The sequence below is a fragment of the Taudactylus pleione genome, unplaced genomic scaffold, assembly GCF_031769625.1.
Source record: "Taudactylus pleione unplaced genomic scaffold, aTauple2 ptg000125l, whole genome shotgun sequence".
Lineage (NCBI taxonomy): Eukaryota > Metazoa > Chordata > Amphibia > Anura > Myobatrachidae > Taudactylus > Taudactylus pleione.
The window spans coordinates 6658233-6678417 of NW_028284527.1; the positions used below are offsets into that span (position 1 = coordinate 6658233).

A 20185-nucleotide genomic window follows, 5' to 3' on the forward strand; every position below is an offset into this window, starting at 1 on the left:
CCCACCGGCTAAAGACATCATGTATCACACTCTTGGATATAGCACCACCGTAGTTATGCAGTCAGCAATGACGTTTGAGCCACAGGAAATCCAGATAGGAATCGGTACAATGAAAGAGGCTTTACAGACATGGCAAAGGTTCAGGAAGAGAAATTCTGTTTTGGAGTCACCTAGGGGTATATTTACTAAAGATCGATTTTGGATTCTGTTTGATTTGCCATTCGATTTTGATTCAATTTCCATTTGATTTTGATATTGGAGATTTCCTAAAGCCAAAATCGAAGCAAACATCGTTTTCCTATAGTCAAATATAGGATCCCTTCATTTACTTACATTTGATTTGCAAATCGAATGTAAATCGAACTCAAAAGTGAACTTCAAATTACCAAATGAATAGAATAATGAGAGACAGTCAATTTGAGCTTCTAAACACCATTCTGTTGGCTTGAAATTGATTGTGATGCCTTTAAAAGATCCCAAAAGCATGTGGGGCAGTCTGGCTGTAAGAATAATGGCTGCTTAAGGCTATGCTATGCTGTGCACCTACCTGTGGTATCAGGGGCGTAACTAGCTCTTTGGAGACCCCATAGCAAAGGTGCACACAGACCCCCCAATGGTGGGGTTCAGCCGACATAGCCAGGCACACAAAAAAAATGTTTTTAAACAAATTATATGTATATACACATGTATACAGTATATATCGCCATATAAATGTGTATATATATATATATATATAAAAACAAATATATTATAAGGCCGTGGTAGTGCCCTTATATTAAGGCTGAATAGAAAAAAACGGAAATCTCAATAGAGAATTCCAAAGGGGGAGTCAATGTGTTTAAGGGGATACACCTCAAAAGCTATTGGAGGTATCGGGCTGAAATTTGTCATGGACGGGTAGAAATGTCACTTGGTGCTGTGATAGGATGTTTCAATTCTTGCGCTGCTGCAGTAGGAGCCTTCAGCAGGTGTAGTCACTATGGCTTCACTTGGGTGCAGCAATATGGCTGCCTTTTGCAGGCGGTAGCGGGGGCCGGGTCTGGCGGGAAGGAAGCCAGAGTTTGCTGTGGCCTAGATGTGGGGGAGAGGAAGTAGGGGTTAGCAGGCATAAGCTGCGGCCGGGAACCAGGGACGGCAGGGGGCATTAGCGGACGCGGTGTGGCAGCAGTGTGGGTGGTATAGCAGGTGTTAGGACCCGGGGGAGATAGCAGCACACGGATGCAGACTCGGATCTGGAATATCCATAATACCTGCATCTGTGTTTAAAAAAAATAAACACAGAAGCAGGGACAGGTCAGTGAGACCCATCTGTACTTCTGTGTTTAATAAAAAAACTTGTGTAAAAAGAAAAAAAATGGCGTGGCTCCCTCCCCAAAAACAACAACCAGCACCGGGCTTTGGAAAGCCAGTACAGGTTGTGCTAAATACAGGGGACAAATGATGTAGGGGTCCCCCGTATGAAGCACAAGCAGCACCAGGCTTCTCAGAACCAGTCCTGGTTGCCAAAATATGGGGGACAAATGATGTGGGGGTCCCCCGTATTCAGCGCAACCAGCACCGGGTTCTGAGCCAGCCCTGTTCCTGGAAATACAGGTGGAAAAAATGCTTAGGGTCTACCTGTATTTACCAGAACCAGCACCGGAGTCTTTGTAGCGGGGGGGGGGGGGTGATACCACAAAAAAAAGCAACTACACGAGCCATGGACATTAATAGTGTCCTCCAAGGACACTACTACCCAGATGACAGTGTCACAGCCTGGGTAACTTGGAGTTGTGTACCCGAACTGGGGTGTGAGATAGAGACACCTGAATCAAGAGGTGGTTTAAAAGTAGATGGTTTAATATAGTTTCTGCTCATACAGCAATAGAGAAGACTATGAAATAAGATGTTATACTATAGTCCTCTGTGCAGAGATAATGCAATATGAAAATAGAACTTGAAGAACTTGGATTTTGTATCCGGCTGGAGTAAGGTGGATTGAACTTGAGCAACTTGGAATTTGTATCCGGACTGGAGTAATGTGGATTGAACTTGAGGAACTTGGAATTTGTATCCGAACTGGAGTAATGTGGATTGAACTTGAATAACTTGGTACTTGACTTCTGAATGGAGTAGCGTGGATTGAACTTGAATAACTTGGAACTAAGAACTTGATTCCTGAATAGAGTAGCATGGATTGAACTTGAATAACTAGGAACTTGGAACTTGACTTTTGAATAGAGTAGCATAGGTATCACACAGGGAGCTCAGGAACATAAGTCATGAAGCAGCAATGGACATTGTTGCACTGGCAACCAGCATGTGTTACAGGGAGGTCTTTTATATCAGCAGGCTGAGGCAGATAGGTTGAGGCAACTTGAGACTGCTGGTGACTGGATGCATGAGTATCACCTCACCTGGACCAATATGGCCACGTCCATGGTCTGGAAGACATGTGTACTTCCGCGCTGTGCGCACATGGATCTGCGCCAGAGGAGGAACACAGGCAACAGCGGGGAAGTAGCAGACTATTCTCAAGTGGAGGCCCAGCATCAGAAATCACGCAGGCAGCAGGCCGGCGGCACTGTGGACCGTAATGGCACAGGTGCATGGGAAGATGCAGGGGTCTGAGGTGGAGGTCTCTAGCATGGTTTGTGACAGACAGCTCCGCCCAGGATTTCAGTTCAGAAATCCCGGTGCGGAGTGCTCATTGGCTGAGAGAGGCGAGCCTTCCACCTCTCAACCAATGAGCTGTTCTCACCATTGACTTCAATGGTGAGAATCGAACATGCCCTTTTAAAAAATTGCGCCTCAGCGGCATTTTTAAAATTCAAAGATGGCCGATGTGAGCCAATAACGGCTTGCAACGTCATCACCCTGCCTCCTCGGGTCATCACCCTGCCCCCTCGGCTGGCTTATATACAGCCAGCGTGAGGCGCCATGCAGTCAGTCATTGGCCGGGGAACTGGAGAGAAGGCCAGCTGAAGCAAGAAAATGCAGCGGAAGCCCTGGATGGCAGCGGCCATGGAAAAGAGCTTAAAGGCCACCGCCCTCCAGGTGAAGATACCGTAGAAGTCCTGGGGGAGCGACAGCCATGTAAAAGAGCTTAAAGGTTGACACCCCCAGGTGAAGGTGCGGCTAAATAAAATACTTTTAAAAACGGTGTCTGTTTTATTTTAATATTTCTTTTGCAGGGGTATTATAGGTACCAGCAGGCCCTTAATGCCTCGCCTGCTGGTACTTGTGGTTCTCCAAGTGCCAGAATGTGGGGATGCCTGCTGGGACCTGTAGTACTACTGCAAAATACAATATTTATATTTTCATATGCACCACACAACACAATAAACCCAGCACCCACCGCCCAGGGGTGCTGGGGAAGGCCCCGGGCTTTCAGCCTGAGCCTGGGGTGCCCTGGTGAGGGGGACCCCTTTCTTGGGGGCATCCCCAGCTCCCAAGGGATCCCCGGCCTGGGCTGACTAGTGGTCATGGGTGATGCTATGGCTGGGGGGCCCAGTGAAAGGGCTCCCCTGGCTGTGGCATCACCCCCCCTGCTAGAAAGAGTCTGGTGCTGGTTCTTGTAAATACAGGGGGACCCTACGCATTTTTCCCCCTCTATTTCCAGAACCAGGGCCAGCTTAGAGCCCAGTGCTGGTTGCGCTGAATACGGGGGACCCCTACATCATTTGTCCCCTGTATATTGGCAACCAGGACTGGTTCTGAAAAGCCCGGTGCTGCTTGTGCTTCATACGGGGGTCCCCTATGTCATTTAGCACAACCAGTACTGGCTTTCCAAATCCCAGTGCTGGTTTTTGTTTTTGGGGAGGGGGCCACGCCATTTTTTTTTTTTTTACACAGGTTTTTTTTTTTATTTAAACAGAAGCAGGGACGGGTCTCACTGACCCATCCCTGCCTCTGTGTTTATTTAAATACAGGTATCGTGGATCATTCAGATCAGAGCCTGCATCAGTCTGCTGCAACCTCCCCCAGGTCCTACCACCTGCACCCCCACTGCTGCTAACACCCATGGGTCCCAGCCACAGCTAACACCTGCTATTCCCCACGTCCAGCCGCAGCTTACGGCTGCTTCCTTCCCCCGAGCCCACCGCCACTACCACCCGCACTGACCTGCCATCTTGGTGCACCCAAGTGAAGCCACAGTGAGTACACCTGATGGAGGCTTCTATTGAGGCTGTGCATCAAGTTGAAACTTCCTATCTCTATAATAGTGGATTCATGAGGTAATAGTTTAAAAACTATAACTTTCTCAATTACCTAAACCCCAAAAGCACCTACCCTGGAACAATAGCTACCTAATAAAACAAACCAAAAGTGTAAATTTGCCTCCTACCCTTAGTTATGCCTTCCCAAAAATCCCCCACAGAGACCAGTAGAAAAGTGGTCCTAATTAAGTGTCAGAAAATACTGACAGTTGTTTTTGCCCTGAAATTTGGCATGCAGCACTGAGCGACAATTCTACCAGCCCATGCCAAATTTCAGCACCATGCTTCCAAAAGCTTTTGAGGTGTAACCCCTTAACCACTTAACTGACGAATTCTTTCTCCAAAAACCGCTCCGAAATTGTCGTTTTTTTTTATGATTGAATTAGGTCAGGAACAACTTTTTAAAACTTATCCAACACGATTTTCAAAAAAAAAAATAATTATTTTAAGCGCTGTATACCATAAAAATGGCAATTTTTATGCTATATAGTACTGTTGGCCATCGATAGAAACATCGATTGTGACCACAGCTGCTGATGTTTCCTTAACATCGGTTGGGGGCTGCCATCTATATACGTGTATATATATATATATATACATATATATATACCTATATATATATATATATATATATATACACACATATATATATATATACACATATATATATACATATATATATATATATACATATATATGTAGAAATAACAGCGGTACTCACAGGACTTTGATAAAGAAGACTTACGACTCAGGAAGGTCAAAGTTCAACGTTTCAGTCTGGCGACTTTTATCAAGAACTAGAGACAAGAGATACAGTGCATACCTTTATACCCAGTGACATCCCATAGTGACCACGTGCAACGCTCACCACGCCGTCGATGATGTCATCAGGACGGGACAGGGCGCTTGCACAGTGATGCAGCCGCACCCAACGTGATTGCCATGGTGAGTAACCAGGGCAACTCAATGTTGATAAACAAACAAACATGGCTCTGCAGCAAAAACATGCTGCAGTCCCTGCCGCTAACAGCGCGCACTGGGGAGAGAGCATGCTGCAGATGTAACAAGGCAGACACAATATTGAACTGCACAATAAAACCAGGTGACATGGTAAAACGAAATGCGGCATACATATAATAATAAAAAGATGTGAATAAAGAAGTGACTTAGTGATACATGTGGGTTACTACAGCAAAATTTCTCTACAGTATAGCATAATAAGGTAAATGTGTTACATGAAAAATGCGCACCGTATAACACAGGTAATGATGACAAATGGGTAACATATAACTCAGGTAATGTTGACAATAAGATCTGAAAGGTCAAAGGTAATTCCATGAAAAGCGAATGTGATACCAAGCAATAAATATAAACGTATGCATATATAGAAATAAGGAAAATGATCAATAAGCTGACTTATTGAGGTAAATTAACCTCTGCGTCACCAAACTGATCTTGGGGAACCTTAATGCATGCTGATGCATGGTTCTAACCCAGTGGTTCTCACCATACAAAAAAAGAAAGAAAAGAAAATGATTCCTGTAAAGCTGGAGTGTAAAGAGGGCTGGGCCACTAAGCAGTGGCAAATAAAACTTGAAATATAACCTGGTTGTAATCTTGAACGGATGTGTGTGACACAAAATGCACATGGTACCAAGATGAACAAGTGGATAAATCTGATAAGATCCATCAACTGTGTGAATGGATGAAGAAAGTGGACAAAATGCAACGGCAAGTGCGGGTGGACAAACGTCAGAAAAGGATAACTCCATGTTACAGCACCAGGTATTCCTAGGTGGTCTCCCATTCAAGTACTAGCCTGGCCTACACTGCTTAGCTTCAAAGATCAGACGGTATAAGGCGTGTCCAGTGTAGTGTGGCTGTAGCAGAAGAGTAATAAATCCAAGTGTGATAGTCCTGCATATGCCAACGACCAAGACCCCAACGTATCCACACAGTGGATGGATCCAAAAACAATGATACCACACAACATCTCAATGAGAACAATAAATATAGAGAATGCAAAAGTGTAAAATAACAAGAACACTGATGAGAACAGAGAAGTGGGTAACCAATACCCTGTAAGTGTAAGTGTAAATACACTCTGTCACCATGGTCACTGGAGGTACTTAGAAAAAGCAGGAAAAGGAAAGTTGTTCGTTGAGACCAAATGGTGATATAGTATTCATTTGTTTCTTGTTGTTATAGTTGTAACAGTTTCTTGTCCCTATCACCTCCTCATTTGTTGATGGGGACATGATCAATTAGTTTGTACACCAAGGTGGATAATGAATGTCGAAAGTTCTTAAAATGGCGAGCTACTGGTTGGTCTACTTCCTTTCCCTCTAAGGCTTGGTGAATTGCCGTGCGATGTTGTGCCATTCTAATTCTAGCAGTACAAGTGGTCTTCCCAATGTAAGCCAGTCCACAGGGACACCGAATCATATACACCACACATTTGGATGTACATGTTAATGTATGTCTAATTGGGAAGCGTCTCCCCGAGTGCGGGTGTACCACGTCTGGGCCAGTTTCCATGAAACTGCATGTCGTGCAACCAGTGCACCGATAACAACCCGGTTTCTTGGATAAAAAATGCTGTTCAGGAATGGTAGGACCGAAGTTGATGTCATTGTGTACAAGCCAGTCCTTCAGATTTTTCCCTCGATTGTAGCCAAGCATAATCTTTGAATTTTTTAACGACTTGATGGAATTGTCCGTGTTGATTAACGGCCAAAGACGTTTGGTAGTAGAATTAATGAATTTGCTGGCAACATTGTGTTGATTGACGAATAACATCGTATCTGTTTTGTTACTTGTTATTTTATTGGCTTTGTTTGTCCCTCCGTGTACAGATAATGCCCTGGATTTGGCCGCAATAAGATCCTTAAGTCTGTACCCACGTTGTGCAAATTTCGTTATCATACAATCAATTTCTTGTTCAGCTCGAAAGGGATCACTGGTAATTCTCAGTGCACACAAAAATTGGGAATATGGGAGACTCCTTTTGAGCGACGTGGGATGATGGCTCTGTGCATGCAGTAAGGTATTGTTGTCTGTTGGTTTATGAATGATGGAGGTCTCGAAATCCGTGCCAGACCAATGAATGTTTATATCCAAAAAATGCACATTGCTGTGACTTTGTTCATAAGTAAAGGTAATGTATTGATGCATGGTATTGATCTTGGACATGACCTTAGTAAATTCCACTTAGGTGCCAGACCACAGTACCAATATATCATCGATATATCGAACAAAGAAAATTAAAGACTTGTTGAAATCCGGATTATTGAGAAAAAGTTCTTTTTCAACAAAAAACATGTAAATATTGGCGAAAGAAGGTGCTACATGAGACCCCATGGCACAACAACTTTTTGGATACACAAAATGAATACTATATCACCATTTGGTCTCGAACAACTTTCCTTTTCCTGCTTTTTCTAAGTACCTTCAGTGACCATGGTGACAGAGTGTATTTACACTTACACTTACAGGGTATTGGTTACCCACTTCTCTGTTCTCATCAGTGTTCTTGTTATTTTACACTTTTGCATTCTCTATATTTATTGTTCTCATTGAGATGTTGTGTGGTATCATTGCTTTTGGATCCATCCACTGTGTGTGGATACGTTGGGGTCTCGGTCGTTGGCATATGCAGGACTATCACACTTGGATTTATTACTCTTCTGCTACAGCCACACTGCACTGGACACACCTTATACCGTCTGACCTTTGAAGCTAAGCAGTGTAGTCTAGGTTAGTACTTGAATGGGAGACCACCTAGGAATACCTGGTGCTGTAACATGGAGTTATCCTTTTCTGACGTTTGTCCACCCGCACTTGCCGTTGCATTTTGTCCACTTTCTTCATCCATTCACACAGTTGATGGATCTTATCAGATTTATCCACTTGTTCATCTTGGTACCATGTGCATTTTGTGTAACACACATCCGTTCAAGATTACGACCAGGTTATATTTCATGTTTTATTTGCCACTGCTTAGTGGCCCAGCCCTCTTTACACTCCAGCTTTACAGGAATCATTTTCTTTTCTTTTTTGTATGGTTAGAACACAGGTTCTCAAACTCGGTCCTCAGGACCAAAACAGTGCATGTTTTGCAGGTCTCCTCACATAATTACTAATGAAACTGATAGCTGCACCTGTGGATCTTTTAAAATGTGTCAGTGACTAATGAATACACCTGTGCCCCTGCTGGGTGACCTGCAAAAAGTGAACTGTGTGGGGTCCTGAGGACCGAGTTTGAGAACCACTGGGTTAGAACCATGCATCAGCATGCATTAAGGTTCCCCAAGATCAGTTTGGTGATGCAGAGGTTCATTTACCTCAATAAGTCAGCTTATTGATAATTTTCCTTATTTCAATATATGCATACGTTTATATTTATTGCTTGGTATCACATTCGCTTTTCATGGAATTACCTTTGACCTTTCAGATCTTATTGTCAACATTACCTGAGTTATATGTTACCCATTTGTCATCATTACCTGTGTTATATGGTGCGCATTTTTCATGTAACACATTTACCTTATTATGCTATACTGTAGAGAATTTTTGCTGTAGTAACCCACATGTATCACTAAGTCACTTCTTTATTCACATCTTTTTATTATTATATGTATGTCGCATTTCGTTTTACCATGTCACCTGATTTTATTGTGCAGTTCAATATTGTGTCTGCCTTGTTACATCTGCAACATGCTCTCTCCCCAGTGCGCGCTGTTAGCGGCAGGGACTGCAGCATGTTTTTGCTGCAGAGCCATGTTTGTTTGTTTATCAACATTGAGTTGCCCTGGTTACTCACCATTGCAATCACGTTGGGTGCGGCTGCATCACTGTGCAAGCGCCCTGTCCCGCCCTGATGACATCATCGACGGCGTGGTGAGCGTTGCACGTGGTCACTATGGGATGACACTGGGTATAAAGGTATGCACTGTATCTCTTGTCTCTAGTTCTTGATAAAAGTCGCCAGACTGAAACGTTGAACTTTGACCTTCCTGAGTCGTGAGTCTTCTTTATCAAAGTCCTGTGAGTGCCGCTGTTATTTCTACATATGTTTGGCATTTTTTCCATTGGAGGGCACCTGGGCAAGTACCAGTCATTGTGTGGAGTGCCGGCCATTCTTGTGTTATATATATATATATATATATATATATATATACACACATATATATATATATATATATATAAAATATCATACAAACTCGGCACTCACATGCTTTTCAAACTGCAACTCCTTTGAACATAGGGAATGTTGGTTCCAAAATTTTGCAATAATTTGTTAAGCTGGCCACCGCTTCACGGTCATTCCCATCTAGCCAGTCCCTACACTGATTCTCAGATAAATGAACTTGATCTGCCATCAAGCTTGCATACATTTTAAACATGAAACTGGGTCCTGCCTTAAAGAGACAGTTAATAAGCACCTGGAAAAAGAAAAAAGTTTGTCTTACATTTGAAAAACAGGTTGCCCTTGCAAGTGTGACCACAAAATTTAAATAAACGACAGGCTCAATCCATGGCACTCAACCATCTATGTAGATGGTATGGTCACATACCAAGGGCACCCCAGATGGTCGAGTGCCATGGATTGAGCCTGTAGAACACAGACTAGCACAGTTTGGAGACCTAACAGCAGTTGGGATTGGGGAAGACAGATTGGTGTGGATAGGGAGGAAGACAGAGGGGTGCCGATGGGGGGGGGGAGACAGAGTTGCATGGTTGGGGGCACCAGAGTAGTGCAGATGAAGGAAGAAAGAGTGCCACAGATAAGAGAAAGACAGCAACGTGGCTGTGGAGAAAGCATGGATGCAGGGAGGTGAGGCTGGGGAAAACAGATTGGTGCTGTTGAGGGAACACAGACTATCACAGTTGGGAGACCACACAGCAGTAGGGATTGGGGAATATATAGCAGCATGGAGGCATATAGGGGAAGAAAGTGTACATGCATAGACAGAGTATGATAGTTTTAAAAATAAGGGATCTGAATGTGTGTTCTAAATGACATAAATGTATGGAGTGAGAAGGATTTTCGAAGCCAGTGAGATTGTTGTGGTGATCGAATGGGAAGATTATGGGCACTGAATGGGTTGTGGGAGCCACGTAACTACTCAAACCTTAGTTGCATAGACTGCATGTGTGTATTCCAATGAGCACACAATTCTGTGAATTAGTAGCTCCACCATTTTGTGAGTGACAGCAATCTCATTCTGTGAGAGTGCTGAATCTGTAGTTAACCACAGGGTGTGATGGCATACCATATCTGTATTGCGCAAGGAACAACTCCATTAAGGCGTCAGCCTTAATGATCGTAATTTCATTGCCTTTTTTAGTTTGAGTGGCACAAGTTTAGTAGGTTTTGTGAAATTTCAGATCATGTCTACGAAGCCTAAATGGGACATGTAAAACCGTAAGGTTTTTTGTCTATGGAATATATATATATATATATATGAGCATATTATATTTATGAAGAAATTATAAATCACTTTTACTTTTCTAGAGTGTTCACAAGTGTTTCCATTTTTCCCCTGTTAATTAGTGTGCATGTGATACATTTGGCCCAACAGGAAGTAATGAGGAAGTTCAGTTCGATTTTTGCATTCAATTTTAACTGGGGTTTGAGGTTTGATTTTGGAAGGGATATCATAAACTGAACACAAAATTCCTTCTTAAAATCATCCAAAATCGAAATCAATTTGAAAATTAGTAAATGAGGGATTTGTTAAGGGATTTTGCAGTTCGATTTAAATTCGATTTCAGTCGATTTTATAGATTCATAAAATTGAATACCAAATTGAACTGGAGTAAATTTACCCCCTAGTGTTAAAACAACTATCTGTACAGAAAATGGCTGAGATCTGCTATGGAAAATGCCCCATGCAGAAAGCTGTCTCGACATTTGTGCAGGGAGGGCTGCACAAAGGTGGGCTCAAAATAAGGACAAATTGCCAAATCTACAAGGAATGCCATCTAATTCTTGCAGGGATAACCCAAGAAGACAAAAACTGACAGTCACAATTTGAAAGGGGTGTTAAACTAGACCTTGGATACCTTAATCTGATGCTTTTGCTTTTACCTACAAGGATTGTCAAGCTGCTGGGATTTACTGAATTCTCCTGAAATAAGGAAGGAGGATCTTCTCCAACTACAAGAAGGAGCTTGGGAGCCATATTTTGTATCCTTACCAGTGGCTGCTGGGTAGGTCCTGGATCATTCCAGGAATTGAATGTATTTGGATATAAGTGATGTGTGTGTCACATTTCTGAGGTATAATAAAATTATAACAAATATGTTTCAGGTGACAAAATTCCTTCAATTTTAAATGTCTGGTATGTAAATAAATGGTATGTGCTATAGACATTTTCCAAACTATACAGCATCTTTTGAACAAAGGAAAAAAAATCTGTTCTCACAGCAAAGGCACAAAAAGATAATGTAGTGTATATTATATGTTCAATTACTGTACATACAGTACCTGTGTAAGAGCCTAGGAGAATATAAATAACAGTGTTCGATGGACGATCTGCTGTATCATTTCCATACTGGGTCAACTCAGTTGGACAATCACCTGCTCCACAAATAGTTTCATTTGGAGTATCCAGACCTTTGAGTAGTGGAAGAGTGTTAAAGTAAGCATTTTGTTTATTCATTTCATAAATAGATCATACATTATTATGGAGCACTGTACACCAAGAAATTGTCTCATTTCCCAGTATACTACCTGCACATTACACCTACATTTTAGTTTATGGTGCCTGACAGAGGGAGAATAGAGTGACTAGGGGGAAGGCAGGAGATTGTGATGCAGGGATATGAACCAAGGTTTCAAACATGTCTCATTTAGTAAGTTATTAAGGATCATTAACCCCTTTGCTGCTGAGGGTTTTCACACCCCTATAAAACATCACTATCACTGATTGTTTTATTCAGTACCCAGACAACGTCTACTGTACCTTGTTTTGTTTCAGAACAATTTGTATTTTCAGAAAATACCATTAGTCGTTTTGCTCAATTAAAAACCAAATAACGTAACTAAAATGAGCAAAAAAAAAAATTTTATTTTTTGTTTATTTTCAGTAAAATCAAAGAAAAGCAAACACAAATTGTTTTTAATATAAACACCACAAATAAATGGTGCTTTTAAATTAGTTAATGTAGTGCATTATGCCCGTACATGGAAAACATAATGCATGGTAACATTGTCTGCTGATCACAGGTAAGTACTAAAGGGCTTCATCAATTGAAAAAGATGACCCCCTGTTTCTAGTGTGGGTGTATGTTTATTATTTAAGACAGGTTGGGAGAGATCTTACACGTTGCTGGACTCAATTACTTTTCTGTAGTGTAAGGAGATATTGTCTGATGACCACACTGATAATCAGACATTAGGTTAAAATAAGGGACTCTTCTCATAGGGAGGTAGAGGGACTAAAAGTTCTTCAACTCATATTTTCATTAATTTTTTTAACTTTTAACTTTAAATAAGTGACGTCAGTGTGGAACCCACTCCCTGGCAGGCTGCAAGTGCCCACCAGTCATCCAGACTGATGTTGTAGGTATTTTATTTGTGTGGAAACCCTCTTTAAGTGATGATGAGTCCCACTCATTCTTCACAGGGCTGCAGTGAGTCGGGCCCAGGTACTGTAGGGGGTATGGCCTAAATGTAAAGGCATGGCCACGCCCCCTACACAAAAAGTATGAAAAAAATAACATGCTAATTCATTAACCATTGAGTTTTGGCCCCATGCTATGTTCAGATCCAGGGAAGGCTGTGTGTGATTTGCATGCTCCCCCTCCCCCTACACTTCATGCAAGTGCAGGCAGAGGAGACTGATGCTGTGCGCAGCAGCAGTTAGAGTGCTCTCTCCCAACTTCCCCTTACCGCTGGACAATATGACCTGCAGGTGGGACAGTGCCACAGTACTTGAAATGTGGGACTGTCCTACCGAAAGCAGGACAGTTGGAGGTATGCAATAAATATCAAATTTGTATGACAACATAACAGTTGTCAATACTTATCTACTCGTTTTAGAGGGACATATTCTAATTTTCAGAGTGAAGATTTGCTGTATGAGTGCTATTTGTCAAAATGAACTATAAAATACTATTGAGAAAATAGCAATCTATTGCACACCTGTGCATATCTGAAAACTATTGTGCTTATTTACACTTTTCAAATGTTGCAGATTTGTAATCTCTTTAGCATTTATTACTATTATTAGTTAAACCATTTGTCATCATTGTTCACAGGAAACTTCATTCAATCTATTAAGCAAGCACTATCTAATCCATTATAGTCACTATTTAACACAAATGTAAATCAAAGACTGGATATTACTTAATATAAGTGTTTATAATTAACTAAATAAGTCCTCCCTAATATGTTTGCACACTGTGCAGCAGGACCCATGTTAGGATGGAGTTGCAGTGTTTTCCACAGCAAAGCAAGAATAACAAACATGTTTGTAGGCTTGGACTGTGTGGCTTAGGGGTCTATTTACTAAGCAGTGTTAGGAGACAGAGTGAAAAGTGATAAGAAAGTGATAAGGTGCCAGCCAATCAGCTCCCAACTGTCATCTCACAGGCTGTGTTTGAAAAATGACAGTTGGGAGCTGATTGGCTGGCACTTTATAACTTGCTTATGACTTTTCACTCTGTCTCCTAACACTGCTTAGTAAATAGACCCCATAATGTTGTTTACACAAAGAAACTTGGGATAAGTGATGTCACAGCGGAACAAATCCAGTATCTGCTTTTTTCTCTAGCTGTATCAGAATGGAGACATAGGGGTAAATTTACTAAAGTGACAGTTTTTAGAAGTGAGTTTTAAAAGTGATGTTGCTCATAGCAACCAATCAGATTCTAGCTATTATCTTCTAGAAGGTGCTATTTAAATGTTAAGTAGAATCTGATTGGTTGCTATGGGCAACATCACTTTTAAAACTCACTTCTAAAAGCTGTCACTTTAGTAAATTTACCCCATAGTGTACTAGTGTGGGGCTAAAGTATGTGAGACTCAGTGGAGGCATACTAGTGTAGGGCTATGTGTAGTAGGCACATAAATGCAGGACTAACGTATATAAGGCTAAAGTAAATATGAGTAAGAAATACAGAGGAGTGCTCAAAAGTGTACATGTGAGTGCATGCTTGGAGACTTGGAGACACATGCACCAGGGCCTGGAATAGGAAGCGAGACATACCCTATGGTCAATAACTGCCTTCAAAGTCCTATAGGTAAATGCATAAAATGTTACAGCAGGAAGTCACATTCCATCTAACAGAGAGAATGGTTACTGAGATGGTACAGTATGTAAATGAATAGAAGCAAAGAGGAGCTGGAGAGAATATTATGCAGTCAGGTCCCCTGTTCTTTTAGAATGCCACAATAATATTATAAATAAGATGTTTTTATTTACCTGCATTTGGTGTCAAGTTAAATACCAAAGAAGAGATAAGATTTCCCCAAACACGACATGTTTGGCAAATTAGAAAAAAATAACCAAAATACTGGTTCACTACATCTTTTGGTATTTTGCCACATGTTTCTGCATAATTGCTGCCAGTTATTGTAATGTAAGTGCTTTTGCTTGCCCAGAGCGGTCCTCCTCCTATTCCAACAAGTATAGAGGAAATGATCAGCGTTGGCCTGAAAAAAGCACATAAACCTTTACAAAAGTGTTTGATATTATCACTAGTGTGACCTGCACAGAACTAAAGAGTCTGCTGGAATTTTAAAATATTATCAACAAGACTGAGATCTGGAAATACATCACTGGAGGTTGGTGAAATATAGTATATGAAACATTTCCTTGTAATACTCACAATAATGTTTTTGAAGAAACAGTAAATTAACTTTCTAAAAATATTTATTACAAAACAATGAGTGGAATTCACAAACATCTTTTCCTAAAATAATGTCTTATGTTTCTTCTTAGGTATTTCTTATGTTTCTTCTTAGGTATTTCTTATGTTTATTCTTAAGCAGATCTAAAGTTTATTCTTTAGATCGACTGCAACGATCAATCGTGCATATCGTGTGTGGTTTGGCATGCTGTACGACGGCGATGCGCGTCCCCACCGTCGTACATCGGCATCCTAGATCTTATATAAACACCATAAGATCTGCGATCCGTCATGCTGTTAAATAGGTAAACAAATCATCTTGTAAGATGCATCGTTTACCATTCACAGTAGCATATGATGCATCGGTATGAATTTGAAAACATACCGAGGTGTCGTACGTTTTCAAATTGCCCCGTGTATGGCCCGCGCCGCGTTAGATATGACAGTACAGTGACATTCATTTATATTTGTGATTTATATGTTGTTGCTACAGTCAAAAGTAAAAGAAAAGATATTTTCAATAAATATTTTGTTACTACATGTTTAGTCAACTAATTGACTGTAGCTCTATACAGTTTCTGTGTTTTCTGGCTATAGCCCCCAAGATGTGTGTTTTGCTGGGCATATCAGCTTATCACAACTTGCTAAAACCTTTACCCATGGTGGGAGGGTTGTTACTGAACAGTGGTTTAGTATAAGGTTTTTAAATGGCAAAGATCTGGATACAGTGCAATTTTAAAAAATATTCCACACTATTTATTAACCTGCAGTCTGCGTGAAATAGCATCTAAGGTGCTGAGAATTGGAAAGACCCAAACCATACGTGATTTAGAGCAAACCACCAGTTTTCAAAACAAGCTGCAAGGATAAAAGTCTGTGATGGATACATCCAGTTACGTGGGTGATGTACAGTTAATTAAATGTGATAGTTGCACATTGCAGCAATGATCAATTCAAATAAAACTCCAAACTTGTAACCAGTGAACATTTGCAAAAAATATACATTACCAATATATGCTAAGATGTGTACATAGATCAAATTAAGACACATCGCAGAAGGGTATACCTCTTATACACTAATACTATATGGCACTTGCACGTTAATGTCTCTGACCCGCCATTAATAGGTGCAAGATGCCAGACGTTCAAGATTTCTACAAATATAACAACAAATGCAAATTATGTGCATGCACAGTTCAACAGTTTTGCATTTCTTGCTCAGACTGAATACAATGCGAGCTGCTTGTCCAATACAATAGGCAGAATCAGCCTCTGTCAGTTAATGTGGGAAAGCCACCATATCTTCTAGCAGCTCTGCCTATCACAAGCATTTTACCAGAAACCGACAATCACAATGTGGCCACTACTAGTGAGCAGATAGCGGCAGCATCTCTCATGGAGCGAGATGTATCAAGCCTTGGAGAGAGATACAATGGAGAAGTTGACCAAAGTAACCAATCAGCTTCTGTCATTTACAGTATCTAACATAGTCTTTGAAATGACAGTTAGAAGCTGACTGGCTTCTGTGGACAACTACATCACTTTATATCCAATGCTTGATACATCTCCCCTTTGAAGTTTTTATTTTTTATCAATTGAACAACACAGAAAAAAGATATACCATTGGGCTATGGGCAAAAAACCAAGACCTTGGGAGTCTTTACCATTATGTAAAGTACATAATATGATACAGTGAATCATCTGTACCTATGCTTCATCTAGCATGCTGTATGTGATCTCTGGGCCTGATTCATTATGTATCACAAGTGCAACAGCGTTCGCAATCGGCTGATTGTTGCATACTGTGCATGTGTATGCATCGCAGTGCGCGACGGCTACACTGGGATCGCACTATGATCAAGCAAGTGATTGACAGGTAGTCAGCATTTGGGGGTGGTGACGGGGGAGTGGTTGGAGAAAAGCAGGTGTCTGTCCATTTGAATGCTGTTACATGGGCGTGCATAAATTAGCCACTGTGATGGCACATACAGGTTGTGTACTCACTGCGTGCCACAAGGTTAGCAATTTCTGAGTAAGGTCAGACCTGCTGTAATTGTGCCTGATGGGCCAATGTTACTAGATGTTCCCAATGTATAAGCAGGACTGAAAGGTATTACGGATGTGAGATAATGGTAGTGGGAGGCAGTGGGCGTCTCTATGCTGACTGTGCAACGGCATTGCAATAGCATTCATTAGCATATTTTTCACAGCGGGTCTGCGTGTGTAATCGCATCTGCAATGGCAATAGCGATCCATAGTGAATCAGGCCCTCTGTTGTTTAAGATTACAACCTGCAACAAACAGAATACTAAATCACTGTATGTAATGTAACTGTATGGTGACATCTCATGCTTCCACCTCTCAATTATTTGTTTTTGGATTTTCTGGTTGTTCACTTTTATACTGACCACATACATATATGACCGGCGATGCCCCCATACTGATGTACAGCCAATGATATTGTTCAATGTAATTCATATGTCACACATTGTCATTTTCATATAATATGTGAGTCAAATATTTACCAGCTTGAATAAAAATTGCAAAGACTGTAGGAAATGAAGCAAAACATAGAAGCCACAATGGTCCACTTGCAGCCAATTTTCTTAATCAGTAGAGGAGGGAGAAATAATGAAGAGAGGCTGAGGGTCACATACATCACACTTAGTGAAGCGACACCAAGCCCTTCAATCTTATTCATGCTACTCTGTATGAGAAAAGAAGGTTAAAGATTAAGTTAGGTTACAGCTAGGAGCACTATACACGTTCAGAAACGTTTTGCATTATTTTATTTTTACATGCAATTTTTTTGTTGTGTTCAACCTTTTTGAATATTGAATACTCTTGTTTGGGGAGTGTTTAGAACAAGCAACTAATAAACTGTATATATATATATATATACTGTATATATACTGTATATACTGTATATACTGTATATATATATATATATATATATATATATAGTCCCACCTAATTCCTAATCATTGTTTGAGAGATTCAAATACTTTTGAAAAATATTATTAATGTTTTTAAATTATAGCTATGTGCAAACTATAACTTTATTTCTTATTAAAGTGGCATTTTAACAAATGTTTAACAAATTAAGATAATTGAATTAGGTTTAACTTCAGAAAGAAAACTCTATTTTCGCTACTGTTATGTAATCAGTTACTTAAATATTCAAGATGCTTTCACTGCTTTCTAGTCATTATTACATAATAATTATGGTGTACACTTAAGTCCATAACACAACTAAAATGACAGATGACATGTAGTAAGAAAATTGGACATGGTAACATCCCATGGGAAGAGCCAAACACGCCTCTATGTGTGAGCATGACACAGCTCGTTCCTTCTTTCATGTTACACTTTCTAAATTACAGGGCATTCCACTTACATGTACAATGTGTTGCATACTGCACATGATGCAATTGCTTTTCCGTTTATAATTATGATGCTTCCTTGAATATTAAAATGTAGGTTATACCCATAGCTATAAAGGGATATGAGGCATGCGGCGGTGTTATGACTCCTAATACTTGATGCATCATTAATATTATTATTACCAGTTATTTATATAGCGCACACATATTCATGTATCAAAGGGAAGTTTGTTAGGAACTAATTTCACTGAAATAATGTAGTGATGGTTTCTACACCTTCAGGAACGGAATGAGGGAAGGTTTATTATGGTTATCATTATTGGATGATACGGTATGACCAAGGTGCCTGTAATTCCTTGTGGTGTGCTTCATTTCTATCAGTCAGGTATTGAATTACAGGTCGTGCTTGCATAGTTTATGATTATGCTGCTGATTTCATCTGAGACAGTCATGCGGTCAAAATGTAGTACAGCTCTATAAGAATGTGTACAGTACATTGGGAATTCCACTTTTGAACTATCTGATATTTAGCCAGCCCACTAACTAGGTGAGGTACATATGCCATAGACACTCTTTCCTATTGAGCTTCCAGTCCCACTGCCCAATATGCAGAAGAGAGAGACCTGGCTGGGGTGGGTGTGGGAGATTCAGCCTGCCAGCTCTATTGATGAGTGCGCTATAAGACAGGAGCCACTGATAATCCAACTGTCTAAGAGCCACTATCTTGGGGGAGAAATTATTTTTTTTTTTTGTGCCCTCTTGTGCCCTCTCATACCCGAACTCGAGTCTTAACTGATGGGGGGATATTCAATTACTTTGGGCACCCATTACTTTTTACACATGTTCCACCTAAATGCACCGGTTTTAGACATGTAAAGCGGCTAAACCCATCTAAACTATTGGGCATGCTGCCGATACTGCAGTTTTGGTGCCCAAGAGCCAGACTCTTTGCACATTTCTGCTCGCAGCCTTAGGAGGGTGCGAGCAGAAATAATGGGCTCCCATGGTCCGTTGCCTGATCGGCAAAACAATTAAATAGATACAACAATAATGGGATCCCAAAAAACAATTGAATTCCCCCTAATACAGACTCAGCGCACCACATCTAACTGCACGCTGACAGATATGGCTCATCAGGATCCAAAGGAAAGTGATAATAGCAATCATGGAGATGGATACTAACCAAAGTTACATATGTCAGAAGTTGTACTTTTACATTTACAATTTTTATGCAGCTTAAACTGATTAAAGATTATAAAAGCTGCTTCCAGTTATTTGAAAGGATTTAATTTTATCCATGAGAAACTCAATTCATATTCTCAATAAGATTTTCATCATGACATAGTATGGACTACAAATGAAAAACAACTAAGCAATGTGCTCCTTACCTGCAGTGTCTGGAGCCCCATATATGCAGTGTATAAAAGTAATATTCCAAATGACAGTACAAGGATGTTCTTGAGATGTGAACATTGCATCCTGTATCGCTGTATTTATTGGAGTACACAGGTAATCTAAGTGTAAGTAACAGTGAAGTGTTACAATGATTTCATTTAACAATTCTAATTTATGGAACATATATTGCTTAAACATATACACAGGTGCATGCGCGTTGCACAGTATTTTGCTAGCTTGCAGTGTGTGATCACATCAAGGCATGCTATCAAAACGTTACATTGGTAATGCAAAATACTGCCTATTAGTACCTCCCTGTTTAAATAAAACTATTTTTATTTTTTCATC

At 40.6% G+C, this 20185-nt stretch overlaps 1 protein-coding gene and 1 pseudogene across 1 annotated transcript in view; both read right to left on the minus strand.

The window, feature by feature from the left end:
* LOC148523922 (N-acetylglucosamine transporter UNC93A-like) overlaps positions 1–19920 on the minus strand; it is a 70847-nt gene extending 50927 nt beyond the window's left edge. The window contains exons 1-4 of the mRNA XM_088472528.1: positions 19831–19920; positions 17585–17766; positions 14633–14862; positions 11692–11820 (exon numbers count right to left, since the gene is read on the minus strand). Of these exons, the coding sequence (XP_088328654.1) occupies positions 11692–11820; positions 14633–14862; positions 17585–17766; positions 19831–19920 (631 nt within the window). The remainder of the gene's footprint in view (positions 1–11691; positions 11821–14632; positions 14863–17584; positions 17767–19830) is intronic.
* LOC148523923 (5S ribosomal RNA) lies at positions 5970–6087 on the minus strand (annotated as a pseudogene).
* Positions 19921–20185: the final 265 nt, after the last annotated feature.